The sequence below is a fragment of the Cebus imitator genome, unplaced genomic scaffold, assembly GCF_001604975.1.
Source record: "Cebus imitator isolate Cc_AM_T3 unplaced genomic scaffold, Cebus_imitator-1.0 Scaffold98, whole genome shotgun sequence".
Lineage (NCBI taxonomy): Eukaryota > Metazoa > Chordata > Mammalia > Primates > Cebidae > Cebus > Cebus imitator.
The window spans coordinates 3,080,854-3,103,921 of NW_016107413.1; the positions used below are offsets into that span (position 1 = coordinate 3,080,854).

General features: G+C 36.9%; 1 protein-coding gene across 8 annotated transcripts in view; it reads right to left on the reverse strand.

The window, feature by feature from the left end:
• CDK14 (cyclin dependent kinase 14) overlaps positions 1–23,068 on the reverse strand; it is a 613,351-nt gene that overhangs the window by 107,153 nt on the left and 483,130 nt on the right. For all 8 annotated transcript variants that reach the window (XM_017536523.2, XM_037741317.1, XM_017536528.2 and 5 more), the window contains one exon: positions 22,378–22,426. In XM_017536523.2, the coding sequence (XP_017392012.1) occupies positions 22,378–22,426 (49 nt within the window). The remainder of the gene's footprint in view (positions 1–22,377; positions 22,427–23,068) is intronic.

A 23,068-nucleotide genomic window follows, 5' to 3' on the forward strand; every position in this document is an offset into this window, starting at 1 on the left:
AAAATGCTCAACTCTTATTCATTTATTCTAAGGAAATTGTTTAATGCCACAATCTCCCTGACAGACACACATTCCCATAATGGTCAGCTCACTTGACGGCCAATGCCATATTAGAATAATGCTATTTGCAGGCAGCTCTACAGTTCACAAAATGCTTTCCCATGTATTATTTTATTTGATCCAGATGATCAAAGGGTCATGCTTACAAAGTGGAGAGTATCCAGACTTTTGATACTTAAATCTTAGTGTCCATTGCATGCCATGCCGGAGTTACTGCTAGCTATACATTACTCAGTTGGTAAAGGGGTTATTGGATTATTCCTAAAGTTTTCCTTAAGAACACATTGTATTCTTCCATATTTCTCTCTTTTCCTTTAATTTTGAACTTTATTGATACAGAGACTATTCTTTCTATATTCTTGTTAACACCTCCATGTCCTATACTAAATAAGGACAATGGGGAGAGTCCAGCCTTAACATGAACAAGATAATAATCATACAAATCCACACCGCTAGGTCTCCCCATCAGATCTAACCCTTACTCAATACATAGTTGCCCTTGCAGTCAACTCTACCTGATGGAAAAGTACAAAAATGTTGAAGAGCCCTCAGCAGGATCTGAAATGAATCAAGTTTTTGAAAATGCTAGCACTGACATTCTTAAGGCTATTCTAAACTGCCAAAAGTGGGCCAGGAAAAGGAAAATATTAAATTCTTGCTTTGGATTTCAGAGCTTAGCTTGATATTTTTCCCAAATTCCCCAGCGTTGATTTTATTTATTACTATTTTCTACCCTTCCTGGAAAGAGATGTCTTCAAATGTTTAAGTTCATTCCAAAACCAAAGAAAGGGAGATCTGCTTTAATTTTGCATGTTCTTCACATGTACCCCAAAACCTAAAATGCAATAAAATAAATAAACGGAAAAAAATAAAAATAAAAATAAATAAATAAATAAATAAATAAAATTAATAAAAAAAATTTGTTAACTTATGACAATCACGGCAGCCTTTCCTAAGTACTAATATGATGCTATTTTCATATTTACCTTTCATAAATCCACTATATAGACACTATCATAAAACATTCATAGACTAATATAAATGAACTTGTGATATTCTTTTCAACAAGAGCCATCATGTATTTAAACTTATTTTCATTTAACTCCTACAAAAGTAGATCATGTTTCCATTCTGCTGTCTACAGGAGAGAATAAGGTAGGTAACTGCTTCACTGCACTGCTTTTGCAGAGATTCTACTTTCTTTCCTTTTGTAATGCTTCTCCAGTGCCTACTGGCAGTGGCTGTTTTCAGTTGTGAAGTTTTACTTTTTAATAATTTATACGAAATACTATAACCCATGTGCACTGAAACTATAATTCTACAAACATTAAAGCATAATTTAAAAATTAACCTATGATTTGTCAGAGATCACCAAACATTAATAACATTTTTCATATATGGGATATTACAAACATGTCAGGCATTATACTTGTATCTCAGTTATGTTTTAGAAAAGATCCCTAGATATAGTGAACCAGCAACTACATGATTTTATAATTTTTGTTAAGTATTTTAATTCAACAAAGTAGTAAACAGCAAAAGAGGCACCAATAATTACTTTTCAATCTTCTGACTGGAAGACTTGATAGAAGAAAAATACATTTGCAATAACTGACCTTTATAATCAGAAGAATAAGGTTTGCAGAATACTTAAAAGTCTAAACTCAGAAGTCAATCATAGAATATCCTCAAAACCCAAAGATGTGTATTCAACAGAATTGATTTCCAGCTTCCCAAATATTTTATTTACAGTTCTATCCCATCTACTGTAAGCACTAGACCTTCATAACCACATAACCCCACCCTGTGTGAAATCCCATTGTTACCTGAAAGACATTACGTGACTCACGACCTTTCCAACTTCTGGATATACATCACGATAAAAGTGATAGCCCTCTCCTACTTCACAGGACTGCTGTGAAGATTGACCTTTTCTCACCATAACTTGCTTAAATCGATTATAGGCATCTTATTATTTCACTGATTTCACCAGTTTTTGAAATGTTTTTAGGAAATCAATAGTGAAGCAAAGTAAACTGTTAGTGAATATTATACTCCTGTGATGCTTTTAACATTTATACTACTTGGAGAATAAAGATTGTCTGATTTTCCTGAATTGAAAGTGGTTGATTAAAGCACTGTTTCAACTGAAACAGATTTTTTTTTTTTATGCTAAAAGATTGAATGGGAGTTTAAATACAAATCTTCGTGTATCCAAAAAAATCAATCTATGTAAAAATTTAGGAATGGCTTATGTTTCAGATAGATTGGTTATAAATATTTAGTACAAAGTATGCAGGCAGTGTGAAAAACATTTTCACCATCAAAGGCTCTGATAAAAAAAATTTAACTCAGCGCATCTGCATTATGGTAAATGTAGTTAACAGAAATGGTGGCTTCCTAGCCTTTCATTCTTCTGAAACCCTAGAGAAGTTACAAATCTCATCATCAGAGGGAGGTTTTGGAATAGTAAATCCTTCGACTATAAGTAGTGCTAAAAATAGCTCTTGAAAGGCATCATTTTGTGTGATATTATTTTGTGAAAAGAGAAGAAAAAATATATCTTTAATCCTGAACAAACCTCTTCAAAGTTTATGTTCTCAATAAACCTTTCACTGAGAACTGAAAGTATACCTTAGTAATGTAATAAATGCCCAACAAATATATCAGATTTTTCACTTAATGCTTTTTACAGGCTTAAACCAAATGGAGTAAAAGGAAATCACCTTTTACAGTCTGACTCCTACAGGAAGAAGGCCTTGCTGTTACGCTTTTTAAAGAAGGCATGGTGAATTTATCTCAACTTTGGTGAATCTTGGGCAATGATAAAAAGAAGAAAAATAGCAGAGCAGTTAACATTCCACAGGACTCTTTCTTCACATTTTATTTCCTTACAGATTGGACATGATCCAAGATAATAAGAAAAGTGTAAAAAAGAACTTTTCTTAAAGGCAATACATAGTTTACACTCTATGTTGATATAGAAGAGATAATGTTTCCTCATCTCTTAAAAAATTATCTTGTAGATTAAATATATTAATTGGTTAGGACTGCAGAAAATCACCAAAAAATAGGGCTCCCATTTATATAAAAATGAACGAATATTCAGTTAGGTCAGAGGTCATGGGTTATTAAAGTTTAGTTCAAAGCAAATGAAGAATCTATTTGCTGGGCACTCTAATTTCAGCTTCTTTTTCTTACGATACTGTATCTGGAATCTGAAAATATATACTTTCATTATGAAATAAAGAGAAACGGCTTATGTCTAAAGCAAGAATTGGATTAAGACTGCTGAATAGTTTGAGCATCCTTTACATGGGCCCTGTGCTCTAAGAAAGAAATGTCAAAATCCCTGTCACTGCTTTCCACTCCCATGAGAAGTTTCTTGTCTGTCTTCTCTATCACATAGTGTCTTCCGGACTGTACACTGAATCAACTACCTGGTGAATGATTTGATCTCTTCTCATTACACAGAAAACATGGCCAGCCAGGAGATGGACCCTTGTTCTAAATACTGGGGGAAGATATACAAACAGGAAGGAAACCTATGGTTTACTATGTGCTAGCAATTTTTTTTCACATGTGATCTCTCTTATTCTACACACCCAGCCTATGAGGTAACCGTCATTATTCCACCTTGCAGATGAAGGAGCTGAGGTTCAGACAGGAGGAGCAACGTAGCCCCAGTCACACAGCAAGTGAGAAGCAGGGTCTGTACATGCCTCAAATGCTGGTGCTCGCTTCCCTGTATCATTCCATCTACAGGCCACATTTATATGTTGTTTTTTTTTGTCATTAGGAAAGTAAGATATGATGATTCTAGAACACTCAGAAAGTCCTGGAATGTATATTAAAATATAAAAAACATCTTATTAATGTATAATCCAGATACAATTTTTTTAATCAATTAGATATATTAGCTCCATGTACAGAAGACCAAGAAAATTTATAATTTTAATTCTTTGTATTTTTTAATCACTGAAAAAAATTTAAATATATATATATTTTTCTGGAGACAGAGTTTTGCTCTTGTTGCCCAGGCTGGAGTGCAATGTCGCAGTCTTGGCACACTGTAACCTCTGTCTTCTGGGTTCAAGCAATTTTCCTGACTCAGCCTCCCAAGCAGCTGGGATTACAGGTGCTTGACACCACACCCAACAAATTTTTGTATTTTTAGCAGAGACGGAGTTTCACCATGTTACCTAGGCTGGTCTCGAACTCCTGACTTCAGGTGATCCACCTGCCTCGACCTCCCAAAGTGCTGGGATTACAGGAGTGAGCCACTGCCCCCAGCCTGAATATATTTTTTTATGATAAAATTTCCTTTTGATACCTGAATTTTAGTCACGTCCATTTTTAGGTTATATTAGCTTTTCATTTTCCCTCTTGTCAAGAGATTTTAGACATCCACAAATGCTGTATCCTGTTGAGGGTGTGGACTTTTCTTTTACTTGGGCTGTTTACTTTGATTCACACTTTACCACTTAATATTCTCTTAATAATGTAGCTAGTTTTACAAATCTCCTCCATATGCAAAAACATGATTATAGGCATCTCATGTCAGTCCAAGGCCTAGTGATGCACTCAACTTTGTGACCATGATACTGTGAGGTGCCATGATGCAAATAAATAAATTTAACTTTACTACATAGCACTTCTTTTAATGTAATTCATAAGGTTTGCTACACCAAAGACTTTCATTAAAAGAGGAGAAAACAAGTCTTCAAAGATAGGGAAAAAGACAGCTGGTGCCTATTACATGCCCATGAGGATAGCTGTAGTGAAAACAAGATGAATATTTTTCTATTTTCTTTTCTTTTTCTTTCTTCTTCTTTTCATTTTTTTAAACAACCACCACCACCACCACCAATATTTATTATCTCATAGTTTCCGAGGATCAGAAATCTGGAAGAAGCTTAACTAGATAGTTCTGATTCAGGGACAAAGTTGCAGTCAAATTGGTGGCCAGAGTTGTACTCATTTGAAGTTGGGTCTAATGGATTTACTTCTAAGGTGATTCATTCACATGGCTGTTGGCAAGATGTCTTAGTTCCTCAACATGTGGGCCTCTCTCTAGGGCTGGGCACAAGACATGTTGTTGGCTGGCTTTGCCAGAGCCAGTGATCAGAGATAGAAGGAGACAGAGCCCAAGACAGGAGATGCAATCTTTTATAACCTAACCTTGGAAGTAATGTGCAATCACTTCTGCCATATCCTGTTGGTCACCAAGACCAACCCTGGCATGATGTGAGAAGAGTGTGAAGACCAGAAGGTGGGACTGCTGGGAGCCACCTTGGAGGCTGCTAACCATGATGATGATTACAGAAGACATCTGTTTTTTGTTGTTGCTGTTGGTAAATTGTGGTTATATATATATATATATATATATATATATATCTGAAAATTTGCCACTTAAATCATTTTAAGTGTACAATTCAGTGGCATTAATTATATTTATAATATTGTGAGACTATCACAATATTTCCTGTCATCAGCCTAAACAGGAACTACACAAATTAGGCAACATATTTTTGTTATTAAAATAATGTGACAATATTAAACATAACTTTGGGAAAGTAGAAAAATAACCACCCAAAATTCTACCACCCTCTCATAACTACACTATTTTCATCTTGTATATTACATTTGAGTAACAGTTCACAGACTTTTTATAGTACTATGTTAGTATGCATATATTTTTATTCATCTTTTTTTTTTCAGGAAACATAGGGAGGACTTCCTCTGTTTTTTAAAATCTTAATACATAATATCCTAACTTTGCGTAATATTCCACTGAGTTCCCAAATCATGATTTGTTAAAACCTTTCCCCATTCCCTTAATCTTGGTTAAGTTGATACCAAGTCTTTTAAAGAATTTTAAACTACAATACAATAATGAGAATTTGGGGGCAACTCGGTTTTTACTTGGTTGATCTATTTCCTTGGCAGAAATACTAATGAGTGAAATCGCTAGGTTAAAAAAGTAATTCCTCAGGTTTCCTGTTGGAAGTAAAACAAAACCTCAAACTCCGGCCTGCAGGGCCATTCTTTAGCTGGCCTCTGCTTTCACTCGCCAGTCTCCTCTCCTCTCACTCTCCCCACATTCACTATACTCTCACCACCAAGCACTTTCATTCTTCAACAAATTTGGATTGAGTGCCTACTACGTGACAGGCTCTGCTACAGGTGCTGAGGACATGGAACTTGGCGAAAAGTGAAAATCCCAGCTTTCATATGCTTGCAGCCTGCCCCTGCTCTTCCTTTTCATCACATTGCCCTGTTCTATTGTCTTCATGTACTTACTTAGCCCTCTCTGAGATTGTACTATTTATTTTTGTTTACTGTCCTTGCTACTCTAGAAGGTAAGTTCTATGAGAGCAGAAACTTAGCATTCCCAGACATCCAGAGCATCTAGATAATGTTAAATTAAATTTCTTGAATGCGCCATGATATCCTTCTGGCCTCTAACACGTTTACATATTGTTTATCACACTGTTTACCAGTTTACAGGGACCTCAGCACTAAATGAATGGGCCCATTTTTATACAACCTCACCAGTATTGGTGTTTATGAGGGAGTGGGTTGTGGATGTGGGGTTGGGTGCTGATGAAGGGTAGTTTAATGGAGAGCATGGAAGACACTGAAGCTATCTTTTGACTTTTTGAAACATTGCATTGAAGTGTTATTTATCTTGATCACTGAGATTTTCATACTACCTAAATTCTGAATCCAACATGGGCACATTACATGCCTCACTCTAGTCTCAGCTCTGTTTTGTATAAAAATGGCAAATGAGACATGTATTTATAGATCTTCTCTTGAGACTACAAAATAAATGAAGACAGGAAAATAAAATTTCTAAAATAAACTTAGATGTTCCTATCGGTAAAAAATTTTGAGTTGTTTTCAGGATTTACTGAGATGATGCAGACAAAGCCTTCTGGCGTGCTGTGAGGCACAGACGTGTGCCGTGAACAAGTGTAGCTGGTGATATTTCATACTGCACTATTGCCACTTCTTCCCCAGCATTATACGTGTAAAAAACTAAACTGACCTTACTAAGTGGAGTAAAAAGACTCCCATAGGACTGTAATATTCTTCCCCAAATTAGAGTACATCCCTGAAAATCTTTTGATAGGAGAAACTTCATTGGAGGATTTATAATTAATGGGGAACAAAACAAAACAAAACATGAAGTAAAAAGGATTGAGATCATGAGTGAACTCATATAAAAAAGGTCTCAGAATTTTTACTTTTTGTAACTTTGTTTTAGGTTCAGGGGTACACATACAGGTTTGTTACATGGGTAAACTGCATATTGCTGAGGTTTGGAGTACGAATGATCTCATTAGCTAGGTAGTTAGCATAGTACTCAGTAGATGCTTGTTGAACACTTTTGCCACTCCCCCTCCCCCAAATAGACCCCAGTGTCTATTGTTGCCATCTTTGTGTCCATGCGTACTCAATGCTTAGCTTCCACTTACAAGTGAGAACATGCAGTATTTGGGTTTCTGTTTCTATGTTAATATGCTATGTTAATATGCTTGAGTGCATATGTCATTGTGGTAACAATTTATTTTCCTTTTTGATATATAATCAGTAATGAGATTGCTGAGTCAAATCGTTGTTCTGTTTTTAAATGCTTACTAAGATAATGGTGAGGTACCTTAAGTACAAATATTTTCAATATTCTTTTATATACCTTGAGATAGAAATATTCTCTTGATAGATATGCTTCAGAATCTGTCACCAAATTTTAAGATTTTGTAACTGTGTTTTGCTGTGTTACATACTAAAGTATACGCCTCTCTTTGCCAATTTCCCCTTCAGGCCCACTCTCCTTGTCCTTTTTCTAAAGTCTAATGTTGTCCTCATTTTATGGTTCACCATGATTGGTTTCAGTTTCCCTGGCCTATCTGAGTTTTATATGTCTTGATTGCCTCCTTCCTAGTGGGCACCAGGGTGCTGGCCTCAAGTCTAGATTGATCAACATGACAGTGCAAAAGCATGCTTTCTACTTGGCCATCTTCCTTCTTTTCCCCTCCCCAAGCCTTCTGTTCAAATACTTCCAAATAGAGTGGCACACAAACATCTGAACCAGCCCTCAGAGACGCAGAGTATCAAACTGACATCTGCTAGAATTCTGAGTAACTGTGTTATGTGTTTAGGGAGAAAATACTGTAAAAGTCTTACAGGGCAGGTGCTAAAATTGGTATGAATACTTTTTTTTATTGTTTTCATTTGCAGTTCAAGTCCTGGGAAATTATTTATTCTGTGATGTATGCAACAAATATGAGAACATATTGGAGGAGGGATTTTCAACTATTTAGAAAAAAAAATCATGTATTTCCTTCAAAAGACATAGTTTTCCTTCTATATTAGAATGTGAATGTGTAATTTAAAGAGTGACTTTTAATAACAAATCTGCAGGATGTATTTCAACTCTATGTTAAGAGTTAATTAATGGTACCTTGGTTCTCCTTCTCATTCCAAGCCCTTGCTTTGACTTTTCATTTTTTCTCTCTATGCTTATCTGAATCTGCGTGTGACTGAAACATTATCAAATAGCCTAAACTGTTTCTGGAGTTTGTGATTGGCTGTTTCCAACACACAGTTGCTACACTGTAGAAACTTTGGTGAAATGATTTCTTTGGAATAACTCACATGTTCATAAATGGAAAGGCTACCAATCTTACAATGGCTGGGAACTTGCTTTGTGCATGGGACCCCAGTCTTAAAGTTCATTACTAAAAAACACTGCTAAGAGCTTCATGACCTCCATTTTACTCTGTCATGCTCTGTGGTGAGAGGATGCCTAGGCTTTTCCAAGAGGCTGCTCAAATTATTCTTATAGGGTGTCTCGCAGCAGACCGTGTATTCCTCTCTCATGTGGAGGAGGTTGTAGATCTGGGGGCATGGATGCTCCAAAGTGTGGTTTGATGGTGAGCATAAAATAGGCTGAGGCTATCTTTCATGGCAACTGAATACAACCTTTGAGTTTCACAGTCCTTTATTCCTGACTTTAACTCTACATCTGGCTCTTTATATAACATGATTTATAATGGAAAGGTGCCACTTCATATCTGTGGCTTTACGAAAACCCAAATTGGCATGATTGCTAGAGTTTTTATCTTTTTGATCAGCATTTCCACATTTACAACTGAAATAAAAGACAAATGAATAGGATTAAAAAGCTGCACATTTAGTATCATCTGGGGTCCAACTACTTATAATTTCCAGGTATATGTAAGTAAGCGTGTTTTTGGGTGTGTCTCTGACATGAATCAGAAGTTGGTGACAAAAAAAACCTATCTACTGATGTCTTAAAACAACATCAGCATAATGTAGGAAACTGAAGACAGACATTTGCAGATCATATGTAAAGATGTGGACATGTTTAAGGAAACAAAAGAGAAAAGAAAGCCTCATCTGATTACTTGAAAACTTAAAAGAATATATATATATATATATATATATATATATATTTTTTTTTTTTTTTGAGACAGGGTTTCGTTCTGTCACCCAGACTTGAGTGCAATGGCATGATGTTGGCTCACTGCAACCTGTGCATCCCGGGCTCAAATGATACTCCTGCCTCAGCCTCCCAATTAGCTGGAACTACAGGCATATGCCACCATGCCTGGTGGATTTACATATACTTTTTGTAGAGATGGGGTCTCACCATACTGCCTAGGCTCATCTCAAACTCCCAGACTCGAGCAATCTGTCCACCTCGGCCTCTCAAAGTGCAGGAACTACAGGCTTAAGCCACCACACCCAACCACAAGTATAGTTGCAAAAGAATACTGAGGTCATTTCAAAAAGGATGATACAAACCTACACTTTATTTGTAGTCAATGTAAATCGCTGTTCATAAACACACACACACACACACAACCAACTTAGGAAATGTGCTGTGTGTCAAGCTTCTATGTAGCCTGACACATTTTAGCACATTTGCTAAGTTGTGTTTCTGTATTTAGGAATGCTAGATATAAACAGGTGAAGAGTGACAAAGCTTAGACTGTGAAACGGCCAGCGTCTACAGAATCAGTGCTGCTGAAACTCCATTCTGGATACCCAAGAGAGATACATTCAATATTCAACAAGATCGAAGAATTTGAAAATGGAAAATCTCTCAGATGTTCTGAGAGAAAGCAAATCCTGGGGCAGAGTCATAGGATTTGGATTTAAGCCTATAGCTATATAAGAAAGAAATAAGTGCAAAAATAAAAACCTGGGCAGGAGGCTTTTAGCTGAAAAACCTAATTCACCTCACAACATATTCTGACAAAACACCTGCTTTAAGCTGAGCAGAAGTTATGCTCTATTTTGCACCATGCAATTTGGTGGTTGCTAGCCACATGTGCTTATTTAAATTTAAACTAATAAAAATTAAATGAAATTTAAAATTCAGTATCTCAATTGTACTAGCCACATCTTAAATTACTCAATGGCCACGCGTGGCTAGTGGTGACCATACTGGAAAGTGAAGATAGCGAACACAGAACACATTCTTGTCAATGCATAAAGATCTATTGAACAGTGCTGTTCTATATCCTTAAAATATTTAATGCAGCTTCTAGAAATTTCTAAATTCTCATAAAGGAATAGTGTAGTTCACACAATGGAAGGATTTGGCTATTTAGATGAATGGTAGAGATTGGATTGAAAAAATCAGTGAATGTGACAATAGAGAAGGGGGTCAGGAACTCACCCTAGAGATGGGTGAGGCAGGCAAGGGAAGGAGCCCAGCTCTAAGCCCAAAGTCTACTCTGAACAGAAAATGTCCCTGTGGAAATGTTTTTCATTTTCTTGGAAAAAATAAAAGGCATCAGAATTCTTTTGCAGTCACAACCTAAAAGCAAGGGATGTTAGCCAGCAGAATTCTAAGATAGAAAAGTACAGTCTCACTTGACTACCAAATAAAATTAGAACTATAGGTACAGTTTGACTCAAATTCCACACTTCAGTCAAGGGTGACAAGAAATGAGAGCCAAATGAAAAAAAACCCTCATTTTTATTCATCTTTATAAATACAATGATGTGCTTAGTCCCATTTGGAGGCGAAGGCATGGAACCTGGTGTAATCCCTAAGTAGCCTCCAAGGTAGGCTGAGCCAATTCATAAAGAATATTAGTCATCCAAACAGACACCTAAAGTGGCAGACAGGGACAGACAATGCATGGAGCAGCTCTGGCTTCTCTACCAGAGACATTTTACTTGTTTTGCTATCAGAAAAAAATATATATATATAGCTGCTTATCTCATATTTTATGGAGATAAATGGTTGCCGTATAACCGTTTTTTTCCCCTCAGATCATGCTGCCCTCTACAGGCCACATGGATATACACATATGTGAAGATGCATAAATAGGGTTCAGTTATATCCAATATGATCATTAGTAAAGGTAAGATGAAAAAGAGGGGAGGAAGTTGGGTATATCTGTGCGTCTAAAAGCCTTCAGAATCAAGATGAGAAGCAATCAACATTTATAAGCCTCTAATAAACCTTACCTCTTCAGCTGACAGACATATAAGAAATTATAAATAGTACTATATAGTCCTATCATGGCATTTTCCCTGAGAAACTTAAAAGTATGTCGACAGTCATTTTCCCTTTGTTTTAACTAGGGAGAAGATGCTGTGGAAGAAAGAGAAGGAAGGATGGTTGACGTGGTTTGATGCCTTTTCCTAACATCTCCAAAGTACATCAGTTTTTATCTAAAACTTAATATATTAAAACTCGGCTCCAAATTAGGAAATAAAAGCCAATGCATTTAAAGAAACACATATGATTTTATTCCTAAGAGTTTAATCTCTTAAGCCCTGGTTTCAGTGAAGTAGTTAAAATCTGGCCTAAGAAATGAGAACTACCCTTCATCTTTACTTCAAATCGATTCTTTTGCAATAGTTGTGCCATAAACACACACTCACACACACACACATGCACACTCACAGCTGGTAGGTTTACTGGTTTAGTCACTAAAGGATTTAGCTGGACAAACATCACAAAGATGATGGCTGATTTAATTGAATTTATGATCAAATGTTTTCTGTTGCAGGAAGAGTGGGAAATCACTTATGGGGAGATTTGAATAATTTAAGGGAAGTTCTCTATTTGGCATTATGTTTGTATATCAACTCTTGAGGGATTAAACACAGCTGAGGACTAGAAGAGAATTCACATAGAGATACATGAAGATATGCTATATAACAATGTAATGAGAGCCAGAATATTGATCCCTTTGTGTTAATATTTCTATTCATTTATCTCATTTATACTCTGAGTAATAATAACCACATATATATAAACTCTATGAGACTTCCATTGTAAACCAACACTAGATTTTTCTGAAATCCCAAAGATGTTGAAATGATTTTAAAACGTTCTTTCAGAGAAGACAAAAAAAATTTGTCGGAAGTTGTATATGTGTGTGTTTAAGACTTCTCAGTGTGTTTTTCTTGTGGCTAAATACATAATGAAATCTATTGTTAAAGTCACTGCATGATGGAAATAACATTTAACATGGGATCTGTGCCTTAGGGGATGGACGTGGGTCTGTGTCCAAAAGAAAAAGGCCAGTTACCTTTGGAATCTCCTGCCCTTTTCCCCCACAACAGATACAGCATCGCCATGCTCGCAGCCTTTATTCATTATGTTTTGAAAGATAATTCAACTACTCTCACCCTTTAAATGCTGTAAACAGCAAGGATAATTACTTTCAGTCTCACCAGTGAAATTACTGGGCCAAGTGGATGCCCAGACCCTACACACCTGGCTTAGGGTTATCCATCAGTTTGTGTGCAGGTTATATTACCAGAAAAGGTCTAACAGATATTTGAACTTGATAACAGTGATGTGTCTGGGTTTCTTTCAATCTAATTAGAAAAACTGTCTAATAAAATGTGTTTCAAGACTAAGAATACATCACGGTTTTACATTAATTACATACAGTGCTATTTGTTAACACACCACTATTAGGAAGAAACTGTCGAGGAAGGGGAAATCTTGTTTTTACACAACAAGCATTAAAAAAATATGTTTTGGTGACCAAGCAGTTCAGCATGTGCTCCTAAGAAGGTAGAAATAATATTCCAGAAGGTGTCTGGAGACTACATAGGAGTGGTATCCATGTTTAAGGATAATTGTTTAGTGAAACTGAATGAAACTCTCTTACTGGGACGTAGGGCAGGGACCACTGAAAAAGAGAAGGGAGGTAAACGAATGTTTGCCAAAGGACTATGTTTAGTAAGGTACCTAGTAATTTACACCCTTACCTTACTTAAAGATTAAACAATAATTCTGCCAAGAGGTTATAAAAGTTGAAAAGCTGAGGCTCAGAGAGGTTAGTAAGCTTCCTCAATATTATAGAGTTCAGTAGTGGAACTAGGGATGAACCTGGTTCCTGTGCTTCTGAAGATGATGCTGGCTCCAGGCATTTTCTTGCCATTTGTGTCAGTAATTAGCTTGTGCAACCTTCCTTTCTCTCTTCTTTTTTTTTAATTTGCTCATGTCAATACTATTTATTGATGGTATATTCTTAGGTCAGTAAGTACAGTATGTACTCCGAGAGAATATTCTAGGAGCACTATCCTCACAAGGAGCAGAAATTGAGTCCCAGTTTTACAGTGTCTCCCCAAAAGATGAGAGGGCTTTATTGTTTCAGGAAAATCAAATAAGTAGAGGATAGAATGGGTACCAGTGGATACTAGGGATGACATTGTTGTTAAAAACATCTCTTTCTTAGCAGGCATGGTGGTAGGTACCTGTAGTCCCAGCTACTTGGGAGGCTGATGAGGGAGGATTGCTTTGGCCCAGGAGGTTGAGGCTGTAGTGAGTCATGGTCATGCCACTGCAGCCTGGATAACAAAGCAAGACCTTGCCTCAAAAAAACAAAAACAAAAACCTCAAAAAACAAAATATCTTTCTCTAGTGACTTCTTATATTCATCTTCATTTTATGGCCAAAAATTCACTAAATTCGTAAATATTTTCTTAATCAAAAGAAAATGATATCAATAAGTTTAAGAAAAGGTATAATATATCATGTGTTACTTTTATATAAGGAGAGATAAAGCTGATTGCATTTGTTTATGCTTCACTTTATAAAATGTGGCAGTTTTCAATGTCCTATAGCTTAAGAATTAATGCATATATATACCTTCAGGGGCCCATTGAGGAAGACCTGGCTCGGATCTTGATTTGGGAAGCTTATTTAGAAAATGGGGCCCCTCTCAATAGCATCAACAGGAAGCTAAGCCTTTACCGTGTTTTCTGAGTAGAGTTAGGGGAGATCAAGGAGATCAGGAACAACAGCAGAGAGGTGAATTCTTCAGGGAGTTCAAAAAGGGTAGAGAGCTGTGTGTCTAACCCCTAATAGTTCCCAACAGAAAAGACAGAGAGAGAGCACAAGAAGGAGAAAGGAATAGAGATGCTTGCAACAGGCTGCGCCCCTCAGGAGGGAACAGCATGGCTTCTGGAGGGGAGGAAGCAGGAGGCAGGGAAGAAATGTCTATCTGATGTTCTTTGATATTTCCACTACTCCCCCTGTAGATTTATTATGCTTAAGGGGTACTCCAGAGCTATTGTCTTCTCAAAGTATTGACAAATAAAAGATAGGGGTGAGAAACAAAAATAAAAAGCAAGATCTCTGGACACTTGAGTGCAAAATGCAATGGCTCTTTAGTGTAGAGTTTCCAAAGCAGAGAATCCACATTTGTATTACACTGACAAGCGTTTAAAATAAAGGAATATTGCACATGTTGATCTAGAATTCTGTCACCCAATATAGTAGTCACCAACCACATGTGGTTCTTAACACTTATTAATTACATTTAAATATAATAAAAAATTCAGTTTCTAAATCACACTAGTCACATTTTAAGTGTCCGGGAACTACAGCGTTCTAATGGTTACTGCATTTGTCGCCACAGACATAGAAATGTCAGGCCAAGCTTTCAGTTACCTCATGGGCCAGCAGCCTTCTTGAGCACAATCCCTTTTTTCTCTGTGCTAGGGATGAAAACTGATTTCTTCCTTATATATAATTTTGAATATACTTGTTGTGAACCAGGCAACTTGAAGTCAGTGGCCTATACCTGTTACCTGATGGGTCAGAGACCAGGCATAATAGACTGCATCTGACCTGGCTAGGACTGGGTTTGCTCCTCTGTGCTCTGCTTCACTCCAGGACTTGGGATAAGGAGAAACCCTACTACCCACTTGTGATAAGAAAAATGGCCCCCAAAGATATCCACCTGTTAATCCCTGAAGCTGGTGAACAGGTAACTTTCCACAGCAAAAGGGACTGTGTAGGGAGAGTAACTGGGATTAACCAGATGGGCCCAATCTGATTACATGAACCTATAGAAGCAGACTTTCTCCTGCTGGAGGCAGACAAGAAGTCAGAGATCAGAAGCTTGTTTGATGGAGGAGGTGGCTATGCCATGTGGCATGCAGAAGGCACTAAACGGGTGGAGACAGCAAGCAAGGAAATGAGACCTCAGCCCAACCCCACAAGGAACTGAATTCTGCCAACAACCTGCAGGAGCATGGGAGTAAATTCTCCCCAAGAGCCTCCAGGTAAGAGCCCAAGTTGGTCAACATCTTCATTTTGGCTTTGTGAGACCCAGAGAAAAGAAATCAGCTCAGCTCATCCAGACTTCTGCCTGACAGAACAGTGAAGTAACCCGTTTGTAGTCTTGTACACCAATAAATGTGTGGTAATCTGTTACCGCAGTCACAGAGTACAAACACCCACTGTGTATTTGGGAGAAGCAGAGGAACTACAGTTTATGCTTCTAGAATCTGTTTGGAGAAGAGTTCAAGAAAGCTTAATTCCGTCTCCTCCTTTCAGGGAAACGACTGGCCTAGCTGCCTCTGGAAGCTCTGCACGACTTCAGAAGTGGGGTTGGGTTTTATTCCTTGATGAGCTGGATGGCAGGAGGAAGGTATTAGCTGCACCATAAATGTGCACTTTTGGATGAAGACTCCAACACATAATCTGAAAGGATGAAAAGCAATGGCTGTTGCCAACTCCCAGGCCTGGCACGTACTGCCAATTAGTAAGAGAGAAGATGGGTATTTTCTGTCTATCAGAAGGGGAACAAAAAACTCATGCCCAACAGATAACAAACAGCATGAGGCCTGCCCTTGGCCATCGCCAGGAGTTATTAATGACACTGAATTCTTTGCTACAAAAAAGGAGACATGGATAAGAAATCTGGCAATGACACAAAATGACAGGGGCTAGCCTCTTGGGGGCAGTGGGAGTTGTGTGGAAGGGGTGACAAACCTCACAGGTAGGGTGTGAGTGGGCAGCAGGCAGGCCCATTATCTCTGGCACTTAGATTGTCACAAAGCCAGCCTTTTTCCCATGGCGCATTACCCAGCAGTGGGCAGGCGAGGCCCAAGTTGGTGGTGCGGGCAGTCAGCCAGATGCAAACACTGTTTTCCCCAAGATAGAAGAAGTCAGGTTTCATTTCTGTCCCAGCAGTCCTGGCTGCATAAAATCTAGACTGGGAATGACATCAGGTCCCAGAAGAGGTATCCCCACCTACGGCTGTAGTGAGAACAAAATAAAATTAGATATTGATAAGCTTCCATGAATATGGGGTTTTAAAACTGATAATATTCCTTTCTTAAGATTCACTGCAGTACATACATTCCTAATTGTTATTTTCAATTGTGCTGATCATTTGATCTCATGAGCCTGTTTTTGATTTCAGGTTATAAAATGAAGATGATAGTATCTGCCCTGACTACCTCAAAAGACTGCCATAAGCATATGTGGGGATGTGACAACGCACACCGCAAAAGGCTGTCTGTTAGTTACCACCACTATCTCCATCACAGCTCTGACTGTGGAGATGAGTGCATGTCAGGTCTTTGACTATGTCTGTTTCATATGCTTTCACATTTATGCTGTTGCCACTACTAGTGATCAGGGCTAGGCCTTTTGCAAATTTGTCATCCTCCTCTTAGATAGCCTTCTCTTTGTCCTCCTAGCACCTGCTTCCAACCTGAATCTTTGGACAGATCTTTATCGTATCTGAGGCTCTCCAGGACTCCCACCAGGGCCTGGGAAGCATCTCCTATTTTAGTTCCTCTTCTTCCTTTCAAGAATCCAATCTGCAATTTTCTGGAAGAACTGCTCTCTGTTGGATAGCAAGGGATTTAGGGGACTTCGATAAACCTCATAGCCACATAATCCTTTTAGTAACTGAACTAATGATTAATTCTTATGAAAACAAATGTCTCCAGAAATTGCTATGCACTGCAACTTCCAAGCAAGCAGGTGAGCCTTTGGGGCCTCCAAACATGTCTGTGCAGGGTCAGGACAAGAGACCTGCTTGGATTGGAATGTCCATGTATTAACAACAGTACATTTTCAAGGGTGTAGCATGTATACCCTCAAAAATACTATTCCCCATGCAGTGTTCTAATGCTGAACTCAAATTCACAGAGCTAGGCAGTGGAGAACTGTAGTTTACCTTTTGAGTTAAGAGACTAGAATTCCAAAATGTCTGCTTTAGTGTCTGCTTTAGAGCTTATCACCCCAATAAACCCATCCCCCAAACAGTGAATTGGTGATGTATGGAATAATTTATTTGAAAATATTATGAGAAGAAGTCTCCAGGCACTAAACAAATTAAAATTGTTACTTTGAAGTAAATAGAATTATAACAAAAATGATCAACAATAAAAAACACGTGAAAGTGGAGAAAGATGATTTTGGATTTCATTCAACTCAACTGCTCCTCCTAGTGCAGTAACAGTGTTGTTACCTTCTCCTCACATTTCTAAACAGGCAAAGACATTTAAAGCTCTAGCTTACTTAGCTAAATATTATTATGTGAGAAAAATTTAGATCAACTTAAAACATTAGGGAGGATGGAAAAGAGGGTCTTTCAGTTTCTTGTGAAGTCTCTGACTTAAATCTTAATGGGACACATCAGCTATAATGACAAGAAAAATACAGTAGAGCACCACCAATGTAGAGTGAAAGTTATGTTATTCCTTTAAATATTATTTTAAATACATTATGTTTTATTCATATATAACACAACTATCTAGTAAGTCACCTTTAAAATATGTCTTGGAATTTAAACATCGAATCAGATAAAATGCTCAAGGAAAGTTCAAGAACACAAAGTTGGGCAACATTTCTAAATCTTTTAAATTAGAGTTTGTGACTCTGCTGGTACATTCAACTGTAGCAGGTAAGAGTTTTCCTCTCTGTTTTTGTGTTCCCAGAAACGTAGCTTTAAGTGCCTCTGTATTTATGACACATTTTAAAATATCAGTTTTTGTAAGTTCTTAGGAGAAATCCAGTGTTACTCAACTAACAGAGGATTATAAGCAGAACCATAGCATATGTGGGAACAAGCAGGAAATGGTTAACCAGTGCCTATTCAAGTCTGTAGATGTGCTTCTTGTTACCAGCCACCAGTGGTCTTTTTCAGATCTGTCTTCTGTGACTTAGTGGTTTATCCTAAGCTCTCGTTTTAATACTTTCAAACCTCCGAAATCGTTCAGCTGTTTAAAAGTTCCAAAACAAGCAAATGTGTTACTGGAATCTTACCCTTAACTTTGCTGGAGAGAATATACTAAGGCTCTTCTCCAGCCAAAATAATAAAAGACCTTTTAAGTGGCTAAAATTCTTGGTTGATTGCACATACATGTCAATGTCAGACAACTATAAATAGAGAGATTTGGAGGAGAAATAGGGAGAGTATAACTGCAACAAAATAAAATGGAATGTTTTGAAGGCAGTCAGAAAACAGTACATGTTTTATAAAATTAAGATTTGTCTCCCTTTAATCCACAATCCCCTTTATGTAGAAAGAGCCCACATGGATCATGCACTTCCAGTATGAGGGAATAAAAGGACTTTCTTTTCTTTGTTAATATATATATTATTCTCAAACGGGTAATTAAGATTTCTTCTTTCTGTTATTCTTTTGAATTTGGATATCTGTTAGATCTTACGATATTTTCCCCCATCACTGCTTTGTTTTCCTAGAATAAGAAAAAATCTTTCAAAGAAAGAAATTGTGCCCATGATTACTGACATAAATGAAGTCAGTAGGGAATTGCCTGAGTGTTACCTAGGGCAGGGTTGGCCCCAAAATAAACTGGGTCATTTGTTATAGCTATTCAAAGAAATTTAAGGATTAATTTCTCAAGAAATTCTTACTCTCTTAGGCAGGTTAACATGTCCACTAGCTTCAATACCTAGGTTAATACATATTTTTACAAGCATTGTTACTTAATTTTGAACAGTGATCTACTTTTTTTATATTAACACCTATCTTATATTGACCCATCTAAACTGAATTCAAATTAGTTCTTGAAAATTAGTTTAATTTATTTTAAGCCTGTTACCACTGTACAAGAGAATTTAACAGTTGCTTCAGTTTGGTAATTGTGCTATAGACAAGCAAATTAGTTGGCAATGGAGAAAACCATCACTTGTGTAATAGTCTTTTAATGTAGTTCTTTTGAATTCTGATCTCACTCCTTAAGTGAGAGAGGCTGGAACATTGATGATGGTTGCAAGGGCCATTTGGAGGAATAATCAATAATATAATTAACATCTCTGCATCTTAGTTCTCTTTAAATTGCATTGGTTTGAATTGGCTACAGGCTACAGCTTGGCTCTAAAGATCCAGCACTTAATATTGGAATACCAGAAAGTAGCATTTTAATAATATATTTAGTAAAGATTTTATTAGTGTTTCTGAAATAAACCCTTAAGGCAAGACTTACAAGGACGTAAAAATAGTGTGGTTCTTGGCAACCAACAGAATGGGAAAAAAATTTTGCAATCTACCCATCTGACAAAGGGCTAATATCCAGAATCTACAAAGAACTGAAACAGATTTATAAGAAAAAAACAAACCCATCCAAAAGTGGGCGAAGGATATGAACAGACACTTTTCAAAAGAAGACATATATGAAGCCAACAAACATGAAAAAATGCTCATCACGACTCTTCATTAGAGAAATACAAATCAAAACCACAATAAGATACCATCTCAGGCCAGTTAGAATGGCTATCATTAAAAAATCTGGAGACAACAGATGCTGGATAGGATGTGGAGAAATAGGAACACTTTTACACTGTTGGTAGGAATGCAAATGAGTTCAACCATTGTAGAAGACAGTGTGGTGATTCCTCAAGGACCTAGACATAGAAATTCTATTTGACCCAGCAATCCCATTACTGGGAATATACCCAAAGGACTACAAATTGTTCTGTTATAAAGATAAATTGTTCTGTTACAAAGACCCATGTACATGCATGTTCATCGCGACACTGTTAAAAATAGCACAGACATGGAACCAACCCAAATGCCCATCAATGATAGACTGGACAAGGAAAATGTAGCATATATACACCATGGAATACTATGCAGCCATAAAAAACGATGAGTTGTGTCCTTTGCAGGGACATGGATAAACCTGGAAACCATCATTCTCAGCAAACTGACACAAGATCAGAAAATCAAACGCTGCATGTTCTCACTCATAGGCAGGTGTTGAACAATGAGAACACTTGGAAACAACGAAGGGAGCACCACACTGGAGTCTGTTGAGGGGGCTAAGGGAGAGACAGTGGGAGGGAGGGTAGGGAAGGGATAACGTGGAGAGAAATGTCAGGTATAGGTGATGGGGGGATGGTGGCAACAAACCACATTGCCATGAATGTACCTATCCAACAATCTTGCATGATCTGCACATGTACTTCAGAATCTAAAGTGCAATAAAAAAATAGCATGGTTCTAAACAAGCCATGTTCATAATTTTAAAATCTTACCTCAAGTTCAGCTTTTATCATTTTCCTTAAAATATTTAAAAAGTAATCTAAGGGTGGGACTTGGTTTATCAAATGCCTTTGACTTGATTCTAATGATAAATTCTGTAACTCTGTAATTCTAATCACCTGTTCTCCACAAATGCTGCTATGCTATGTCTGACTTGTCAGATATTCTTGTTACTTTAAATATAGGTTTAGAGATTCAATGACTTTATCAAGAATTGTTTCATAAAGTGGTTATCTGGTTGGACAGGAATGATGTCTTATTCCTATGAGAGAGGAATGTATTTGATCGTTCAATTAAGGTAGGAACTGTATTCTGTATATATTACCTGGTGTATAAAAGCACTTAATTAAAATATGTTAGATCAGTGATCAGAAAATGGGGAGGCAGAGATGAGGAGCATGCACAGAAAACTCCCAGCAGAGGGAATGCTTCCCAGGGGAGCCATGAGAACTGGCTCTTCAAATGGCACATGCAAAGCCCCATGTTAGACAGAAATGATTACTGTATACCAATGTGTTCTTCGAGGTACAAATTTAAGAAAAATAAACGGCCAAATCCATAAAGTAAACTACTGCAGAATTTAATGTATTCATTTCATGAGTTCCTTGCCATCAGCTGTCCACTGTATGCACTGAGAGCACGGATTAGCAGAATTTTAATTTGAAAAAGGTTTTTCTTATTTTTCTCATAACTGATAGTGTCCAAAATTAAACATGTGATAACAGTGAAAAATGTGAGTATAACACTAAATTCCAAATAGACAGAATTTTATGATAAATTACAGTTTATTTAATCAAAGCAGTTCCAGTTACCTTTCCCCAGCATAATGCTTGAAACGACATGCTCACAAACAAACAGAAATGACTAAATTATTGTTTACAACTTCTAATGATTTTCTAACACATTGGCTTGCAGTAAAAGTCTCCTGAATAACTAAAAAATCCAGATCTTCAGATTTTGTGAAATTTCAAAAGCAATAAATAAAACTAAGTAAGGTCAGATGAGAGAACAGGTGTGAAATAAATGGAGTACACATACTTCAAGTCATAAATGCATTTAGCTTCCCAATAAGGCTTAAGGGAAAAATATCCAAAGTGAAAAAATCTGAAAGATCAACTTTATCTAGCTCAAAAGTTGTCACCAACATCATTTATATTAGAAAGTCACTCACTTCTCTAAATGCTGTTTTGCTGATACAAAAATATTTCTTGGAATTTAGCTGCAAGAAGATTGACCACAAGGAAATTTAGGATTTGCAGTTCTGAAGAAATGCCACATTACTCTAGGAACTCAAACTCATACAGTGTTGGCTCAGGCTGAACATGGTAGCTAGCACACAGTTAAGGTTTATTAGCAGTTTAATGGTTAAATGAATGAATAAATAGACAGCAGGATGAATGAGCAATGCCATGAGAAACGTAGAAGGAGAGTTGTAAATATTGAAAGTGAGAAAAAGAGAATGAGCACAATCTGTTTAAAGACTTACTTATTCCACGCTTGTCTAAGGTTTTTAGAGCTGTACAGGGTAAAGCGTTCTGAAATAAAAAAGAAAAATGATAAACAATCTTTGTATCAAATGTATATATTGCAAGTATGTTGGAAAAAACTCACCGTTTAAAAAAGGCAGTGTGCTATTCAGTCAGTTAGGCCAGCATAGTAAGTCTTCACTTTTATACTGGGCAGTTATAAAGAGTAAAACAGGAAGATTACAACATATTAAACCGTGAAGCATTGTTTTCTTTTGTCTAAGATGGTTTATTTCATAATTTTGTTTCCTAGTAACTATTTCTTAGAATAACTTTTAATTGGGCTGAAAAAAGAAATGCAAATTCCAAACCTCCAACTTGTAAGCAGATTTATAGAAATATATCAACACATTACATCAAGTGAGACTTGCTGCTTTTTCCAATGATGATTTCTCTGACCAAATACAGTAATGTTGCATCTCCTTTCCTATGTTGGATGGTATTTATACATGCTCAAAACCAAACTACCAGGGTCTTATACTGTATATTTACATTTATCAGTGAACAATCTTTAGATTTGTTTTAGCTTAAAAAGGAACATGTTTGTTTTACCAAGTTAAAAAATAAAGTGATATAGAATAGATATTATAATCTCTTTACCTGCTCGTTCTTTCACTCCTGATGAAATAGCATTTGTTAATGATTTGATAT